The following is a 19,497-nucleotide window of genomic DNA, read 5'->3' on the forward strand; positions in this document are numbered from 1 at the left end:
AAAATACGCAGGATACAACTAACGTTTCAGTCCACACACAGGGACCTTCCTCAGAGCATGCATAACCCTGAGGAAGGTCCCTCTGTGTGGACCGAAACGTTGGTCCTGTATCCTGCGTATTTTCAATCCAATCTATTTTTACATTTCTACTCACTGTGTGCTGTCTCGGTTATCGGACTGGTTCTTGTAACTAGACATTTGTCTTGTTCTCTACGTGACAAGCATCAGGATTATTTGGAGACTGTGTGTGCTACATTGTTACAACATTGAATATATATATATATATATATATATATATATATATATATATATATATATATATATCATACAGATTGTCGGTTAACTGCATATGCAACCACTGACTTCTTTACACACAAATGGGGTTGCTATACCTACCCCCAGCCCCTGAATAGAGATGGGGCAGCTATACTGTACATCTCCAGCCCCCAACTTCTGGGCGCAGAGGCGATTACAAGTTTGCCTACAGTATAAACCGACAACTTGTATACAGAAGGAGCAGTTTCCTAGTGCGTCACTGAGTGTATGGAAACCATCTCTCTGGCGCCGGGCAGCCACTCTACGGCTCCCTCCCCCCCCACCCCCACACACACTCACCGCAATAGCCCCTTCACTGAGCCGCGGAGTGTCCATCCTGACAGGTGCCCGTTAGTGGATGTATCCCGCAGTGCAGAGGGTATTCCGCAGGGCGGGGGGTATTCCGCAGGGCAGGGGGTATTCCTCAGGGCAGGGGGTATTCCCTGGGTGTATGTAGTCACGGAGGCGCCGGCCTATTACACACTTGCCCCGGGTTCAACACTCCGCGCGCGAACTAGATTGCCCTCTCAACCGCCTGGCGCCAACTCTCACGCAGAGTCACGCTTCCGCTGACAGCGCGTGGCGTCACGCGGGCAAGCGCGGACCGAGAACGGAGGCCTGGGTGGCCATCTTTCATCTTGGCACTAACATCTACGAATGTGGACTGTCAGGTGTTGCCGTCTACCACGCTACATTTAATGAGTTATGTGGCGTGCTTCCATGCGACTCGAGGTAAGGACATTACATTACAGTCGCTAATATTTGATTTCATTTTGTTGCCAGCATCCATCATGGCGGCTGCGGCGCGCTCGCGCAAACACACACACGGTGCTCCGCTCCCCGCGAGGGACAGGGAAGCAGGAGGGCGCGTGGAGCTGCGGTAGCAGTAGGTGCCAGTCACGTGGCGTCAGGTTGTGGGAGCGGGGCCACAGTGTAGTGACCTCATCCTGGAGTGAGTGTCATTGGCGCTCATGCCCATATCACCTGTTTGTTTATTTACTGTCCCCTTTGCAATGACTTCTCCACATCTCCTGTCTTAGATGGTTTTTGTTGTTGTTGTTGTTGTTGTTGTTGTTGTTGTTGTTGTTGTTGTTGTTTGTCTTACACCTGTGTTAAACTCCTGAAATCTCTGTAACTCTGTATTGCTGACGTGAAAAAGAGAGAAGTCTCGAAAGCTTGTCTTGTAATATCTGTTGTTAGTCAAAATAAAGGTATCATCTAATACTGAAGTACTCATTTATTCTGTACTATAGCAACTGGACAAACGCAGCTATTTGTACTTAATTCGTTTACAACAATGGGAATTATGATGTATTTGCCACAGAATTGCACCACTTTTTCCCTGTAGATGTGACCCCCGGTGTATTTTCCTTTTTGTGTAGATCTAGTTCTCATTGTCTTCGCAATGGAGCACCCTGTGCAGGAGTGGCAAGATTATGCCCATAAGAAGTGGGCACGGCTCACCTCACTTGTGAAGGAGAAGTTTTCTCCGGGGGCAGACCTCGAGGAGAGTTTCATGGCTTGCTGCTCACAGCTTCAGTAAGTAACCTGTCATTTATGCCACTTAAAAGATGTTCATAGAGGGGGTGGGTACGTAAGCACAGATATTAGACTTATTGCTGTTATGTAACATCTTGATAGTTTTGAACATGTATTTAATAAATGAAGATATGTTAAAAGGTCCATATTATTAACCTAGTAGAAAATGCAGCCGTCAGTCTATTCTTGCAGTAGAAAGCGTAGGGGGCTATTTATAAATGGACGCAAATTAACTTTTTATGGTAAAACTTATATGTAGTTGCATCTCTAAATGTCAATATATCAAAGTAGTTTTTACCCATTTTTTGTCTTGTGTCAGGTTGTGGTCTGATTGGTTATAGGATGTGTTAGGGGGCAATTACCAGAACTCGTGTTTTAAATTAAGATGTCTGAAATTCGGCATCTGGATATATATATATATATATATATATACATATACAACTGTATGCTCATCTGCATGTCTTAGGCAGGTCTGCAACCCCGACTTTCCCCATTATCACACAGCACTTCCACTGCAGCAAGGGATTCTGGGAAATGACATGCAAATGAGCACACAGTGCAACTTTTTGCTTCAAAAACCATATATATATATATATATATATATTCACAGACAGACACAGAGTGAGAGAGAGAGAGAGAGAGAGAGATCTATCTCGATCTCAAAAAAGAGTACCAAAATGGAGCACACTGGTATACCAAAATAATGAATATACCAATTTATTAATGAACTTAAAAACTGGGGAGAAAATATAAAATGAAGGGGGACACATCCAGACTCCTCGAATCACCACAAAAGGGGTGGGTCTTGGGCATAGGACAAGAATGCATGTGACCTAGTACAAAATACTGAATGATTATCAAACAAACAAAACATGATATAAAGTAACTCTCCAGGTACACGTTGTTTAATGCCTATAGACCTAAGTAGGACAGGGGCAATGTCACTGGAAAGAGTTGCTACAAATATACACAAAGAAAAAGCAGTAACAAAGTACTAGAAGTACTGCACATAGATGTTATGAAGCTAGAAATCCGCAGAAATAACTAGCTAAGACAACCAAATAATAACTGTGGTAGTGTGAGAATCACAGCTGAATTGAGAAGCTCAGTCCAAATAAAGAACACAATCCAGGATTAAATCCTATCCTCAAACGTCACCACAAAATCAATTATTGCTGATGCACTGTCCCTGGAGCATGGTGAGGAGAAAGGGGCCCACCTGCAAAAACTCCCACTCCAACGCGTTTCGACAACGGTCTTCTTCTGGGAGTCAATCCCAGAAGAAGACAGTTGTCGAAACGCGTTGGTTGTGAGATATATATAATGTGTGTGTGTGTGTGTGTGTGTGTGTTCCATATCATTAAATAGTAGTCAACCATTTAAAACATGTTTTTGTAATTGGTCAGAATTTGATGCATGCATTACTTTGTGTAATCAATGTGATGTTAAAAATATACATTTGCTTTCCAGCTCTTTAGTGGTCAAAAACTGGAAAATGTAGCCCTCTTCGAAGTAGTAATAATAATAATAATATATACACAGTGACGACAATAAGTTTGTGAACCACTTAGGATTTTCACATATTTCAAACCTAAAATGTTATTAGATCTTAATCTAAGTTTTAATAATAGATAAATATAACCTGATCAAAAGAATAACACAAAAACATGACACGTTTTCAAGATTTATTTATCCACAAATTATTAAACATTCAATATCCTTGTGTGGAAACATATTTAAACCTTTTAGATTCAGGACCCCTTGAGCAGCAATGACTTCAACTAAGCATTTCCTGTAACTGCTCGTCAGTCTCACATCGGTTTTGAGGAAGTTTGGCCCATTCCACCTTACAGAACTGCTTCAACTCAGTGACATTTGAGGGTTTCCTTACATGGACAGCTCACTTCAGGTCCTGCCACAACATTTCGATGTGGTTATGTCCGGACTTTGACACGGCCATTCTAAAGCGTGGCATTTCTTCTTCTGCAGCCAGTCTTTTGTAGATCTTGTATGTTTAGGATCATGGTCTTGCTGCTTGACCCACTTTCGCTTCGGTGCACGGACGGATGCCCCGACATTATCCTTTTAGAATCTTCTGATACAATTCAGAATTCATGGTTGTGTCAATGATGGCAAGCCGTCCAGAGGCAGCAAAGCAGCCCCAAACCATCACACTCCCGCCACCATGCTTGACGGTTGGGATGAGGTTCTTCTGTTGGAACGTAGTTTTGTTTTTATGCCAAACAAAGTTTCTCATTGAGGCCAAAAAGTTCTACCTTTGACTCGTCTTGTCCGGAGAACATTGTTCCAGAAATCTTGTGCATCATCTATGTGCTCTTTGGCGAACTTCAGACGGGCATCAATGTTCTTTTTAGAGAGTAGTGGTTTCCTCCTGGTTATCCACCATTCTTGTTCAGTGGTTTTCTGATAGATGAGTCATGATGAACACTCGCATTAGCCAAGGTGAGAAGAGTGGCCTGCAAATCTTTGGATGTTACTCTGGGGTTCTTTGTGACTTCCTTGATGATTTGTCGGTTTGTTCTTTAAGAGATTTTGGTACGACGACCGCTTCTGGGTAAAGTGACTGGTCTTGAACTTTCTCCATTTGTCTGACAGTGGATTGGTGGAGCCCCAAATCCTTAGAAATGGTTTTGTAACCCTTTCTAGACTGATGAGCACCAATAACTGCTTTTCTGAGGTCCTCGGAGATTTTTGATCATAGCATGACTTGTTTCCACAAACCTGTATGGTGAAGACCAAACTCACAACGTTTCTAATGTTTATATAAGGTGGGGCCTCCCAAACTCATCTAAATATCTACCAAATGATTTAAACACCTGATTCTAATGATCCCCTTTAATTTAGCTGATTAAAACAAGAGTTTGACTTGCTTTTTCACATACCCTGACTCTTAATTACTAATTGTTTGTCTAATTCGTACATCATTTTGTTTCAACAGACATGGAATTGGTTAATATAAACCCTATTGGATGTTTAAGAAAAGGCTGGTTTTGATTCAAGAAGGTTATCATGGAAAAACTATGGCATTTCTGTAATTATCATTTCGGTTCACAAACCTTTTTCTCGCCACCTGGCAATGTGCATTGTACATTGAATTTTGCAGACACAGTGAGTCTTTGCCCCAAGAGCTTACTATCAAATTTTGATCTGGCACAGAGATCATGAACTGGGTGAGCTGTCTTGCCACTAATCCACTCACTTTGTAGCATCTATTGATTCACGTGAGTGGCATTAAAGAGATGTACAAGCGCTGCCCATCACCTGTCTTTCATTGTTCTCCACAGGCAGGAAGACGAGGAGGTTTTAAGAAGACTGTGCTGTGATCTAAGTGTGGGGAAAGAGGCCGGTGCTGTTCTGTTCTACAAAGAAGAGGGAAATAAGAGGTTTGGAAGAAAACAGTACATAGCTGCAGCGGTGTTATACTCCAAGGTACAGTCAGCAACACAGAGAACAAGTCTGCAATCCCTTTTGCCCTGTACTAAATAAACCCTTTGTAGTCACAGTGCATTGTATTGCAGTGTCTTCTCCGGTAACAAAAAATGACAACAGGCCAGACATGCTTAAATGTACAGTAGTTTAAAAAGAATTGTGTTTTCTTAACATGTTTAATATTTCGCTGCCTAGTGGAATTTGTGAAATGGCAATTTTTACACCGTAAATGATTCTCGAGTGAAACAGCAGCATTTTGGAAACTGTTGCTCTTTTTCTTTACTTTTCTCCAGCATACAGTACAAGTGGATCTTCAATGAAATTGAAATCAATTTCAATTGAAACCACGTTGATTTCAGCTGCGGGCGACCTCCTGCTCCACGTGGTACTTGCATTGTAAGGTATCTCATATCTGTTTAAAGGTCCCGCGTCATGGGGGCCAATAGGAAGCTGCCAGGGATGATGTCGCCGCGTCCTATTGGCCCGCGGCTCCTTTTTAAATAGACATTGTCATGATAATGTCATGAGATATTGGGTATTTTTAATCCCTCTGGTGCTTAAGGGTTTAATGAGCTACTGTACAGCGAGTTTAAAATACAAAATGTGGTCTCTTGACAGGAATCTGTGGGGGCTTCAACGGGCCTTGATTGAAGTTGGGTGTGAAAAGTACAAAGAGTGGGTTTATTGTATGTTAACACCTTTTTTGCAGGCCTAGTGTATATGGCTGGTAGAGTCGAGATAAGGGCAATGTCTAGAGACTTGGGTGTAAAATATAGCCCTTGGGACAACTACGAGTACACAGGAGACCGAGCTTCAAAGCATTTCTCGGCAGGGGGGTGTATGGATGGCCAAAGGTGTGGCTACAGAAGGTATCAAACCCAGAGTGATCTTATTAAATATGAGAATATCATGACACGTCCTCTGCTGAACATGGTAAAAATTACATGTGTGTATCCATGGAACCGAGTCGCACATAATGATTACAGATATGTGAGGTCTAGCAGGTACTAAGACAAATATTAATATCTCTTAATTGTAGGATTGCACTCTTCTATTTAGTCTCATTGTGTCCGCCATGAGTGTCTGAATGTATTGATGTGGCTCACGTGTGAGTAATTATTACAGAAGTGAAGTTATGAGTACATTTAGATATGGAAAAGGAGTTTTAAATGTCCTTTGGTGGGAGGTGTTTTACTCTGACGTAAGACTGTCAATCTCACCACTGATTTATGACGGGCTGGGTTTAGGTTGTGTTCAATGGGAAAGAATTGTATTTAAGTCTGGGCAAGTATTATGAAAATCAGATGTCCACAGAGGAGTATTTGACACCAGATACAGGATATTTCATCGTCTCTTACCAGTGACCTATCTGAGGGAAAATCTATGGCATTTGGTAAAGTATAGGTTTTCTTTTATGTTTTCCACTTTTATTTTAAGAAGCTGTTCTGCCTTATATTGTAACTGTATGTTTATTTTGTAATACCTTTTCTGTAACCTAAGCAATTAATTTTTATATATATTAAAACCTTTAATAAGTAATGCTTTAGGCTCTGAATGAACTGGTGCACGCTCTGGAGAGAATAATTTATGCATTTGGACACGTTACAACAACTGATTTTGGTGTGTTAAAGTGCATATTTTTTGCTATATTAAACAGCGACCTGAGGCCCTGGCAAATATTAGGTTGATATCTTTTATCATATTTGCATACCCTCAGGTGGTGGCAGTGGATAGATCTGATTTGCAATTGAGTAGAGGTTAATATTAACTCACTGGTGCCTGGAGGAGAAAGGTGGGATGGCTAGAGTAGCCGTGTGTATTAACCCTGGTTGCATATCTAAGTCACATGTTCATTTGTGATTGGGATGGTTTGAGGAGAGATACAACTCATTTGAGGGACCTTTCCGGAGATGAAGGGTGGGGCAGCTTGCGGGTTGTGTATTGATCCATGATCCTGTCGAGGAGATAATGTCCATTTGACAGACCTTTGCGGAGGTGAAAAGTGGGAACGCTTGCGAGCGTCCGTATTAACCCTTGTCCCGTATGCAGGTCTCGTGCTAGCTGGGTGTCGTACGTGACAGACATTATCCGTGCCCAGCAGCCCCTACCGATTTAGGTATCTGGGGAAGCAGGGGGGGTCCCCGAAGCTTAAATCCACGTGGTTCAGCTCCGAAGACCCCCTGCTTCCAACCTAGCCAAAAAAAAGGTAATGCCATTTTAAGCATTATTTTTTGTTTTGCATTTTGTCGTTTCCAATTTCTGTTTAAATAATATCTTCAATTAAGAAACAAAATGCAGTTTTCCATGAGCAGGATTTGTAAATCTAATTCACTGTGATTGTGTTGTCGTTATATCCTCCAAAGACAAATAATTGCACAAATCGTGTGTGTGTGTGTGTGTGTGTGTGTGTGTGTGTGTGTGTGTGTGTGTGTGTGTGTGTGTGTGTGTGTGTGTGTGTGTGTGTGTGTGTGTTGTCTGTTTCACTTTAGAAGTCCTCTTTCTTGCAGGCTATATCACATGCCGACCATGGCACCGAAGAGATAGCAATATGTTTTGCCAATCGATCAGCCGTTCTCTTCTACCTTGGTCATTATTCGGTGAGTATGGTACATGTCCTTTCAGCTGTTATGGTGTTGTGGGGCTGAAGGCTTATTTTAGCTACTTACTGCTCCAATAAAAAGCATAAAATCAAGTGCAAATCGGATTTTCTGGAAACGCACACCTCGTGCCCGCTTTTCTCTGCCCCATCCCTTTTTCTTATTTTCCTTCACACCCACGCTTTTCTCAACTGAGTGAGTTTTTCAGCACTAATTATTTCTCATTGTGTATGTGTTTCAAAATATTTACTAACCGATAACTTGTGCAGAACTTACTGTACACTTGCATGCTTGGAATATAGTGGTTCCTTCTCCAAACACCTTGTAGTCTTAAAAGTGCAATTCCAACGACATACTTCACTTTTAAGTAACTGTTTAGCCACTTGTACAACTGAAAGACTCGTTGGGTTCTGCTTGGGTTCTTGCTTAATTCTTCACTTCCTGAATACAGATATACTGTACACACAGTAGTATGTAATGGCAGCTAAAGAATAATTGGTGCAGCTCAGATTCCCAACTTGCAATGATGCCGCAAATTCATCCTGTCCCTGTTTTTAATGATACAAGAGGGGTATGTGTATTAAACCCCCAGAACTATATGTAGATGCACATAAAATCATTCCACAGTAAATTGACTCGGGTTTCTTAAATTAGAGACCAGTTGGCTAGAGAGGCTTCCTGGGCCTGAGACCTGGCAGTTTTTGTGGTGCAAGCAAAAAGAAGAGATATATAGTTTAAGCAGAAACCAGTATTGGTCCTTTAATGACACAGGAGACTTCGAAGCAGTTCAATTGCTGAACATTTCCTTGGTACGTTGATGAGGATGCAAGTTTATATTGCTTCATCAGGCTTACATGTAGTTACTAAATTCTGCTTTTGTATTTGACTTGCCACTCAACACTCACAGACCAGATAGTCTAGGAATCCTATCCTAGATCGCTTGCTGCCGACTATGTTAAAGTGTTCTCATCTGCCCGTGGGAAATGTTTCCCCCGTTAGGTATGCCTGGAGGACATTAAACGTGCAGAAGAACATGGATATCCTGAGCGATTAAGGAACAAGATCCTTCAGCGACAAGCGGAATGTTTGCAGAAGCTGAAGCAACCTCGCACCCCCACAGCAAATGATGCAAGGATGGAGGGTATTGCTTTGCTTCAGAGTCAGCCCAGTAAGGATGCTTCCAGTGACAAACTGCAGGAACTGAAGTTGGACAGGAATCCACAGTTAACGAACGCTTCCAGTTCCCTGAGCCTTCAATTTAGCACTTCTCAAGGGCGCCACTTAGTGGCTGCTGAAGACATTGGTCAAGGGGAGGTCTTGGTATGGGAAGAAGCTTTTGCGAGTGTGATTATTCCAGAGAGGAAATCTTGGAGAGCGGAGAACAAGTGGGATACCAGAATCACAAACTGTGATCTTTACTGTCACCACTGCCTGGAGAGGGTTGTAGCCTCCCTGTCCTGTCAGCACTGCAGCTATGCCAAATACTGCAGCCACAAATGCATGGACAAGGCCTGGGAAAGTTACCACCATGCTGAGTGCTCATTGGGTGGCCTCCTACTTGCTCTGGGTGTATTCTGCCACACAGCATTAAGAACAGTGCTGGTGGCTGGGTGCGGATTAGTTTCTGATATCGTGCAAGAGAGTTATTCAACCGATGCTAAGGTCGAAGCTCCCAGCCACTGCATCAAAGGAGCACATGACGGGAAGTATTGCAGTTCCTACCGAGCTGTTTTTCATCTCCTGCCCCACACTGAGAAACACAAAGATGAGCGCAAGTTCCTCTGTGGATTCACTACTGCAGCTTTGTGCAAAATGCTATGCATAGACATGTCGGGGGAAGCTGGAAAGGCATCGTCGCTGAGTGAGAAACTACCAACAGAAGATGCAAACACAAAGCAAGCGTGTGCCTTACAGCTGCCTTTTCTAGGTCCAGCGATACTTCGACACATGCTACAGCTTTATTGCAATGCCCAGGCATTGAGCGTCCTCCAATACGAGGGTAATGACTTAACAAACTACTTCTACTATATTCTAACTCTTCAGTTACAGTAACTAAAGAACCTAGTTTTGCTTGACCACTTCAAAAGTCACATCTAGGAGTTCTTACAAACATGTCATCTCCTGCCCCTCTATTTTCTTTCAATGTATTCTTTTTGTAATATTTCATATATTGGACAGTGAGCCCTGAAGGCACAGCATCTTCATGGCTGCCTCTAATGGTGTATAGCACACTATTTACCAATACCTCTCCTTACCTGTCTTTTTATGGCAGTACAGATGCAGTTAAACAATCGCACAGTTTCAATGTTGTTGCTTGGTAATTACAAAAGCGACCATCTTTAATGTTACCCATAAAAAATACTGAGCTTATATTTTTTTTGTGGAGCGGCTATTGTGCATTTATAAATTGCAACCGTTTAACCAGACATAAATAAGCATGAAAATAATATTTGCTTCAATGTTTTTACCCAGAACAAAAGTGATTTCACTTCGATCACCATATGTCCTGAGGCTTTCTTTATTCCTAGGCCCCGATTCGTCCCTGGTGGAAAGCAGTAGGCAATCCCGTCTCGCAACTGCAGTGTTTCCTGTTCTAAGCCTGCTAAATCATTCCTGCGAACCCAACACCAGTGTGTCCTTCCGAGGCAGATGTGCCACGGTCAGAGCTAGCAGGCCAATCAAAAGAGGCGAAGATGTGTCTCATTGCTACGGTGAGTTTTGGGGCGGCATGATCATTTTAGACTTACTGTTTGTAGAAGTGCTACAGGCATTTACCACGCATTTTAAAAAAAAAAGGTAACTACAGCACCACGACTCATCTTGATTCTCATTTCTGCGTTAGAACTTTTATTTAATCCACATTTCTTATTTCTTAACCCACTGCCAGAAAGACCAGCGACATGTATGTATGCGTGTTCCTCTGCATTGTGTTGCTGTCATCTATTTCACCAAAGAGATTTGATTTATTACAATAAATAAGTTGCTCTTTGGTAATGGAATGAAAGATCATCATGATTAGTGATATTTCTTAATTAAAGGTTTGATATGCAGCATTCTAGGTTATGGTGTGCACTGTTAGTGAGTGAGTCAAGGCAGAGGAGAAGATCCTTTAGCTGAGGAGTCCCCTGTCAATGATAATACTTATACCTTTTTTCCCTGACAATAACAGAAGAGACCAAGCTTTGTATATCAATGATTGTAGTTTGTGGTTCCACTACCACTTGTGGTGCATTCACATGCCTCAGACAGGTCTGCAACCGTCTTTCTGCATTATCGCTTGGCAAACAGTGCTTCCACTGCAGCCAGGGATTCTGGGTAATGACATGCAAATTAGCACTCTGTGTGTCAATTTTTACTACTTATCCCTTTTAACATGGAGCCCTATAAGCGTATGCCTGTCGTATTGCACAGCTTTTCAGCACAGCCTGGGTTAAAGAATTGCATCTATATATCTATAAGTCTCAAATAATGTTTGTGTGTGTATGTCTTCCCCCTGTGTGATTGGCCCTGTGTTCCCCCTGTGTCATTGGCCACGGACACACCCCCTGCCCCCCTCACATTGCACCTCTTGCCTCTCACTTGGATTAGGAATCTCACTTAGCAGGACCATCCACACCACTACCACCCGCCGCCGGCCTCACCTCTCCCCCACCACCAACCCCCCTCCCCCCGGTCACACCACTCTGTGTCCCTGTCTCCCGCTGAGGCCCCCTGCCCCCGGGTATCACCACCTGCCCCCCCCCCCCTGGGTAGCGCACCCCCATGCCCCCCGGGTGTCAACCCCCACTGCCCCCTGTGTCGGTACACCCCGGAACCCTGCCCCCCCCCCTTTCCCCGGTGCCCCCCTGTCACAAGCGCGTTGCACGTGGCTGCGGCTGCTCCCGCTCGGCAGGCACTTCAGCCTCCTCCCGACGCTGGCTCGCGCCCGCTCCGGGTTGCCGTGCGCTCAGCGGCCTGCGCTGCATGCTCCGCCCCCCACCCGGGACCGACCGGTCAGAGCGCCCGGACAGGAGAGAAGCGCCTTCTGGACCGGTGGGAGCGCGAAGGCTGGACGGAGGTGGCTGGTGTCCGCCGGTGGGGGGGAACGGGCGGGTCCTCACTGCAGTTGTTGTGGGTGCCCGAGGACATGTGTGTGTGTGACACTGTGTGTGTGTGTGTTTGACACTGTGTGTGTGTGTGACACTGTGTGTGTGTGTGTGTGGGTGTGACACCGTGTGTGTGTGTGTGTGACACCGTGTGTGTGTGTGTGTGTGACACCGTGTGTGTGTGTGTGTGTGTGTGTGTGTGTGTGTGTGTGTGTGTGTGACACCGTGTGTGTGTGTGTGTGTGACACTGTGTGTGTGTGACACTGTGTGTGTGTGACACTGTGTGTGTGTGTGTGTGTGTGTGTGTGTGTGTGTGTGTGTGTGTGTGTGTGTGTGTGTGTGTGTGTGTGTGTGTGTGTGTGTGGCACTGTGTGCTGCGCGGGGGGGGGGGGAGACCGGAGTAGCGCCGGGGGGGGGGGGGGCCGGACCTGCGCAGAGGGGGGGGAAGGACCACAGCTGCGCATGGGTGGGGAGAGGTGGAGAGAGACGAGGGGAACGGGGGGGGGGGGGTGGCGAGAGGAAGGAGCGGGAGGTTTTGGTCCCAGGCAGCGCCGGGTCTCTCAGCTAGTAGCCAATAAAACCTAGTCACAGACTGCTATTTCCACCTTTTGGGTCTCATCAGTGTGAGGTTGATTGCTGGCTATGCAACGTGAAGCTGATTTGTGGTTATAGCCAGAGATTAAAAAAGTTATGGTGGGTATTAAAAAAAAAGTTACAAAAAACCTCCACCGTGCAGTGTACAGTAAATAAAAAATACCACAAGTTTCAGACAGGTGTGCAACCCCGCCTTTCCCCATTATCTCTTAGCAGAAAACAGTGCTTCCACTGCAGCCAGGGATTCTGGGTACATGAACAGAACAAATTGAAACGCAAGATAAAACCAATATGTTAATTCTCCTCAGCTCTGCTATTAAATAACGGTCTCTAGAATCGTGTGATAACAGTGAATCGGTGAATTAAAGCGCAAAGAGGTGAAACCATACATAAATGTGATCAAAAACAACAATAGTGTATGGCTGTGCTCAACAAGTGGTGTCAATACTTTAAGCACTCGCTCATGGATCTCCAATAGATAAGCTGTTTGATCATAGAAAATCCTCAAATAAAGGGAAATAGAAAAACATAGCATAACGTTTTAATCAGTAAGATCTGGGAGAAACATAGGTATCAAACTCACATGCTCCCAGCCTTGACTAGCAGTAAGTGTATTTGGGCACACTAAGACCTCACTGAACAGGAAACACTCCCATCTCTGGGGGTGCCCAGTAGCCTCTCCTTGCTTTGCTGCCAGACCTCCGTCCTCCGCAGATGTCCTCTAGTCAAGACTGGGAGCATGTAAGTTTGATACCTATGTTTCTCCCAAATCTTACTGATTAAACATTATGCTATATTTTTCTATTTTCCTTTATTTGAGGATTTTCTATGGTCAAACAGCTTATATTGGACATCCATGAGCGAGTGCTTAAAGTATTGACACCACTTATTGAGCACAGCAATACACTATTATTGTTTTTGATCACATTTATGTATGGTTCACCTCTTTGCGCTTTATTCACTTCTTCAGTCTGGGTACATGACATGTTCCTTTAACACCCCTTTTTTTTTTTTTTTTTTTTCAAGCAGGTCCCCACAGATTACGACTGGATGTGGGCGAGAGACAGAGGTTACTCAAGGCTCAGTATTTCTTCATGTGCCAGTGCCAGGCTTGCACACAAGCGCAGGGATCAACGGAGAGCACCGTATGCGACTTCTGTTGCCCAAAGTGCAAATCCACACTGGAGGTAACGTTTTTATCTCATTTTGTTTTCAATCGGTTAAATTAGGTTTTGCAGTAGTAGCTGCCAATCATTTTATTTGTTTTTTTCTGCAGGGGGAAGATGAGTTGCAGTGTCCCAGTTCAACCTGCACAAATACCATCAATATACACCAAGTAACACGCCAGTTGCAGCAGCTTAAGGACAACATTGATATGGCCAAGGAACTGCTTCGAGACAACAAGACAGGTAACCATTTAAGGGCACAAGTCGTGGTGCTACATTTATTTGAACTTGTCCTAAAACCTATCAGTTGGGAGACGGAAGTTAGTAGCACAATTTTTTTTTAAATGATATATTTTAAGAGGCCTGGAGCAGATGAAAACGGTAAGGTCCCATGGAATCATGTTCTTACTCCAGAAATGTATTAGTGCGAGCAACAAATCTTTAACACTGCAGAGATTTCATATGAAGTCTGGAACAACTGCAGAAGTAGGATATCTGGCACCTGGAGAAAAGACAATTGCATACAACGGTGAAGAGTAATATAAATATCCATGGTATGTGAAGGGGTTTTTGTATTGAAATAATTTGAAAGACTACTACTAAAAAGGACCAAACTGAGACCACCTGTATATAAAATGTCTTGTTGGCCAGTGCACCGAGGAACCACACATAAAGGAAACCAAAGCAGTGGAAAGGACATGTCTGCGATTAGATTATGAAAGATGTCCTGTGTTCATTTTCAGATGAGGCCATAGGGATGCTAATATCCTGTTCATCAGAAGCAGATCATTTTCTTTCCTGTGATCACATACTATTGGGAGAGATCTCCGATCACCTAGCTCAAGCTCAAGCATCGAGAGGTACGGCTTTTCCTTATGTGCAAGTGGACTATTGAGGAGCTAGTGTACGCTTTTGTTGAATATCACATGTGGCCTTTTGTAGGTGATTGGACAGCAGCAGCAAGACATCTTAGAAAGAGTATTCGGCTTGTGGAGCTGCGTCATGGCACCTCCAGCTTGGAACTGGGACATGAGCTCTTCAAGTTGGCACAGATCCTATTCAATGGGTAAGATTGGGTATTCAGTGGAGATTGAGATTCATTCAGTGGTAATCAGAGCTGAGTGGTGGAATTATAGGTCACACCTCTTAGGAGAGTGGGAAAGTGAAATGTAAGTTTACACCTTTTTCTGTTTCCCCATTTAGGCGTGAGGTGGCTGCTGCTATGAGCACTATCGTGAGAGCTCAGCAGGTTCTCACCATGCATTATGAATCTGATCATGAGCTAGTGCAAGAGCTGCGAGAAATGAAGGCGTGTCTGTCACAGCTCCCTGGGATCAGAAGGTCACTTTCTGGAGATATGAGGAACAAAAATTAAAGATCAGGGATGGAGATATGACCAGCAACCTGTGCCAAAAAACAGAGCCTGCCGTGGTTCCCTTATAGTCTACGTATGCTGTACTTGAACAATTTTTTTTCTTTCTACCATGAATATGATTTTTGTTCATGTCAGTATGTATTAGCACTTGGAACTCTGATAGCTGAGTGACGGAGTTAATGTATCTTTGTGTACCATCTGCTGAGGGAGCGATTTTGACTAATCAGAACAGCCAGCTAATTACACCTTGCACGCGAGATGCTATTTCCTATGCTCTAATTATTTTAATAGATATCACAGATGTACAACCAGGTTCTTTTTTCTGCCAGAGAAAAAAAAGGATGGGAGAAATAATTCCTGAGCAATAAGTAACACAGGCTTTTATTGCATTGTATTGCTCCGGCGTATAGCAAAGGAGAGGAGCACAGCTGGGGGGCCTCCTCTTGTAAAGAAAGTGGGGCAATAAAACTGAACAAAGGTTACAGCTAGAAAAGGGACATACCCACAAGGATTGAGTTCTGGTAGATAGGAGCTTTGCATAGAAGGCAGAGATTATAAAGGTGGAACATTTCTAAACAAAGGCGTAAATCTTGGTTGCTGCATAGGCGCTTCAGCAATTTAGTATATGTCCAATACTCTAGACTATCATCTTATCTACATAACCACGTACATTCGCTACATCTGCAAAATAAAAGCGGGACCATCTGTTGGGATTTCTAAAATGAAAATCTAGCACCCATATTATATTCTCTCTGTAGTGACCATATCAGCCAATCCGGATCATAGGAATAGTAGCTCGGTCTTCTGGAACATAGTGTAATACAACTGGAGATTTGAAATGAACATCTGAGGCATACGTGTAAACCTGATTGCCTAATTTGGGGTTTTGAGGAAACTAGTGTGTTTCGGAGCCTCAGGAGCGAGGTAAGAGTATAGCTGCACCCGTGCGTTTAAACCCTTGCCGGCCATAGTGACATGAAAAGCATTGCTGTTCTCTGGCAGTCAGGGGATTAAAAGGGGGGCAGCGGAACCTGCCGTGGCTAGCGGGATAGTCCCTTCGGGTCCAAAACCTTTCCAATGAAGAGGAGAGCACCGGTGTCGTCAGCACGGAGAACAAAGACAAAGGGGTGGTCCAGGTGATACTCCAAGGGAAAGTTGAGGCGGGTGTTGACTTCTACTTTTGGTGCGTTCCCTGCCCCCTCCTCACTCAGTTCCAGGGCAGCTTTGTGCACCACATGTGAGAGCTTTATTGGCTTCGAGGAGATCTTGCTGAAGTCAGGAGATGCGAAGAGAGACTGAAGCTCTGCAACAATATAGTACAAAAGGCATATGGGTGAGATCACATTAACACTCAAATTAACATTACAACACTATGCTCCTTAAGGACGTGCACTATTTCTGAGGTGGAGAGAGATAGAAAGAATAGTTTCTTGCAGGCTTTGCTGGTTTTTATTATGTCTCCGGTTTACATTTTTTTTTTAGCACTGTGGTCTCTTAAAAGATATCGCAGGTGGCAAGGAACCATCATGCGTATTAGGATGCTATGTTTCATCATGAATATCTATGAGAGACAGATGCAATTAACAGTTTTACTGTTACATCTTTTCACTTTTTAGTGTTGTGAGCAATTACTTGCAACCCCCGAACATCAAAGTTTAGGCATCACTGGTTGTGTTTGCAAAACATACTCATCTCCTGTAGCGTGCTTCCAAGCGCTGCCTCATAGTTCAGCTTCATTTTAGGGACACTTAGCACCATGGTGACAGGCTGCAGTGCACGATCAATATCATGAACGAATTCGGATGTTAGACCCTCTTCAATCAGAGTCAAGTTCTGGGTGACTACAAGGGGCAGGAAAAACATGATGCTGACACCCCCAGTGAGTGGTAGCTGGGCAATCTGCAAAGATAGAGCCACATATGAGATCTAAGACACATTTCCTTTGTTTCATCCAAGAACCTCTATAGATATTATGAAGAAATGTGATTAATGCTGGGCCAGTAGCTATTATTATCTCTTGGCACCAACCACTATCAAGTTAATCAGCTGCTATATGGAGGATTATACCTGGCATTGTCGAACCTTGTGTGAGATTAACAGTGGTTTTCTGCCACCTATAAATTTAAACGTGGATTACCATGCTTAGATTTATAATGTTTGTCTGGGAATTTCATTAAACTATCTGCAAGCCCATGGTCATATCTTGTTACATGAATAAACGAATGTGATGGAGACTCTTATTTGATTATGTAATTGTCCCATTAAATGAAACGGTATATTGTAAATTCACTATCTAAAAGCTTGGAGTCGTCCTCTTCTTCCCTCCTTACTTGGGGTAACTTCTGCCAGCCATCTCTGCATTTGCTGCTGTTATGCAAATCTCCATCCAGGGCCACACTGGGGGATGGAGTTACTGACAGTCCCTGCTCCTTCACCTTCACTCTCTTTGCTCAACACCCAGAAAAAACTTTTAAGTCCTGGCCTTTGGTAAATCTGTGTCTCCATCTCTGCGCTTTACGCTTCAAATTAAACTTTTCTTACCGCCAAACCGAAGGTGGAATAAATAGGACCAACCCTGATTCTTCAAAATGCTCTACACATCCACATAACTTGATTTGATTTGACATAGGTTTGAAACTGCATGTATAGTGAACACTTTCTCCTCGGGCAACTACCAATAAATTATACTGTAAGCACTTCTCTTAAATGTGAATATGTTTGTGGTTGGTTATTCTCAAAACAACCTGACTGGTGTTCCCTAAGGGAAGATTTGAGAAACCGTGATGTAGAAATGACCAATTTCCAATTGTGGCAGTCTGAGATTCCTTCTGTGTCGGCAGAAGATTAGAACATGCTATATTCCCGCCATGACGGGGTTAACATGCCGACGGCTGCTTCCAGGTGCAACCGGTTAACCTGAGCTTGAAAGTTTAAAAAAAGGCAGCCGTCTCACACATAGGGCTGAGAAGGTTGTCAGCCTAGAGTCCTGAGAGACTGGAAGTCCACCTGGCAAAATAACTGCTTGTCTGGTTACTATACCTCAGTGGGTAAGGACTACCCATTGAACCTCTACCACACATTCTGGTGCTAACTGAAAACCAGTTTAGCTGGCCAGTGATAGAGACGTTATTTTGTTTAGTGTAGGTTTTTATTTTGTTAGTGTGCCCATAATGTGTTACTTGGTTTAAAGCTGCAGTCCAAGCAATATCCTACATGTGTTTTTTTGTTGTTTTTTTAAATCAGTAAATGTACTATGAGAAAATATTTGTAGCATTTAAAAAAAAAAAAAAAAAACCTCTGGATGACATTTTCAATGTATTATAATTTAACAAGCCTTTTTAGTTTCTATAGCAACCATTTACAAAGTCACTTCCTCTTCTGAAATAGGCCCTGGCACACCCCTTTTTGAGCCCTTCCCTCTAGCAGGGCACTGAGCACTGCTTAATGGTTTCTAAAGAGATTTTAGATGGCTGTCCGATAGGAGGCCACAACCAATGACGTGGCTTCCTATTGCCTAAGATTTGGTCGCCATTTTGTTTCCCCTGGAGGGAAATTTAAAGTGATAACTTCACCTGTAAGTATTTGGGGAACTACGGGGTCCCCAGGACTCAGAATAGCCCTCGGTAATCATGCTATAAGAAGGTGGCAGCAAGTTTAAAAATTCAATTGAATAAAGGCTTTGGGGGTGAGAGTGTAGAAGAGACGGATGAAGTAGAGAGGACATCAAGTATGCCTGTTATATGACTTCGCCTTCAGATCATTCTGCTGAAAGCTAAACATAACGAGCGCTTGAGGAATTTGGAAGCAAAGGAGAACAGTGCTGGCAATGTAAGATGTAAGTATGATTTTAAGGGGAGAGCCAGGAGCCATGCTATTCCGGATTCATTTGGTGAAAGATTGATGAGGGGCTTTTCTCACCTTGCAGTTAAAGTCCGGGTCCAGGCCATATCTCACGGGGACGTTCCTGGCCGACATCATTGGAACTGAGATGGATGTCTGATCGTCTATGTGAAACTCCCGGCGGACGGTTTCCTGAGGGTTGAATTTGTGAACCCACTGACCTACAGTATTATAAATTCAGAGCTGTTATATTCAGTCCTGCCTGATAAACAAACACCTTGAAGATGGCACCGCTTCTACCCTCCACATTTAGAGACTCCCCAGAGGACGATGTGTTTGGAATGAATATGTCCTCATTTAAATCCCTGCAGTTTTTTCCGGCGCTACAGAAAAGCAGTCATTAGGATGTCTACTGTAAAATGTACGCTTTCTGAAAGTCTATACTGAACAATCCCCAAATTTGAACTACTGTAAAAATAGCCCAGAATAAAATACAATGGACGTCATAGTCTCACAGCTGCAAAACTGGGATGAGC

The 19,497-nt window shown here is 43.5% G+C and overlaps 3 protein-coding genes across 5 annotated transcripts in view; 1 reads left to right on the top strand and 2 right to left on the bottom strand.

Annotated features, from left to right (window-relative positions):
- Positions 1-924, bottom strand: part of RPA1 (replication protein A1) — a 35,481-nt gene extending 34,557 nt beyond the window's left edge. Inside the window, exon 1 of the mRNA XM_075589304.1 lies at positions 616-924. Within this exon, the coding sequence (XP_075445419.1) occupies positions 616-651 (36 nt within the window). The 5' untranslated portion in view covers positions 652-924. The remainder of the gene's footprint in view (positions 1-615) is intronic.
- On the top strand, positions 819-17,420 carry SMYD4 (SET and MYND domain containing 4). Of its 2 annotated transcripts, none has more exons than XM_075589302.1 (11): positions 819-1,047; positions 1,698-1,854; positions 5,160-5,304; positions 7,812-7,901; positions 8,901-9,900; positions 10,430-10,612; positions 13,610-13,767; positions 13,857-13,989; positions 14,490-14,606; positions 14,689-14,812; positions 14,950-17,420. In XM_075589302.1, exons 1-11 carry the CDS (start codon positions 1,014-1,016, stop codon positions 15,119-15,121), a joined length of 2,313 nt encoding a protein of 770 aa, XP_075445417.1. In that variant the 5' UTR covers positions 819-1,013; the 3' UTR covers positions 15,122-17,420. The 2 variants fall into 2 exon arrangements, with proteins under 2 accessions (XP_075445417.1, XP_075445418.1); XM_075589303.1 differs by lacking the exon at positions 819-1,047 and adding an exon at positions 1,148-1,267.
- Positions 15,485-19,497, bottom strand: part of SERPINF1 (serpin family F member 1) — a 51,709-nt gene continuing 47,696 nt past the window's right edge. For both annotated transcript variants that reach the window (XM_075589306.1, XM_075589305.1), the window contains 3 exons: positions 19,040-19,182; positions 16,810-17,020; positions 15,485-16,424 (listed from right to left, as the gene is read on the bottom strand). In XM_075589306.1, coding sequence (XP_075445421.1) covers positions 16,162-16,424; positions 16,810-17,020; positions 19,040-19,182 — 617 coding nt within the window. In that variant the 3' untranslated portion in view covers positions 15,485-16,161. The remainder of the gene's footprint in view (positions 16,425-16,809; positions 17,021-19,039; positions 19,183-19,497) is intronic.

This window comes from Ascaphus truei, chromosome 3 (genome assembly GCF_040206685.1).
Source record: "Ascaphus truei isolate aAscTru1 chromosome 3, aAscTru1.hap1, whole genome shotgun sequence".
In the NCBI taxonomy this organism is placed as follows: Eukaryota; Metazoa; Chordata; class Amphibia; order Anura; family Ascaphidae; genus Ascaphus; species Ascaphus truei.

Bases quoted from the DNA above. Each gene is read 5' to 3' on its own strand.
- SMYD4 (XM_075589302.1), top strand. From the start codon at position 1,014: ATGAGTTATGTGGCGTGCTTCCATGCGACTCGAG. The intron at 1,855-5,159 runs GTAAGTAACCTG...TGTTCTCCACAG, and splicing joins GCTTGCTGCTCACAGCTTCA to GCAGGAAGACGAGGAGGTTT. The intron at 14,607-14,688 runs GTACGGCTTTTC...GGCCTTTTGTAG, and splicing joins TCAAGCTCAAGCATCGAGAG to GTGATTGGACAGCAGCAGCA.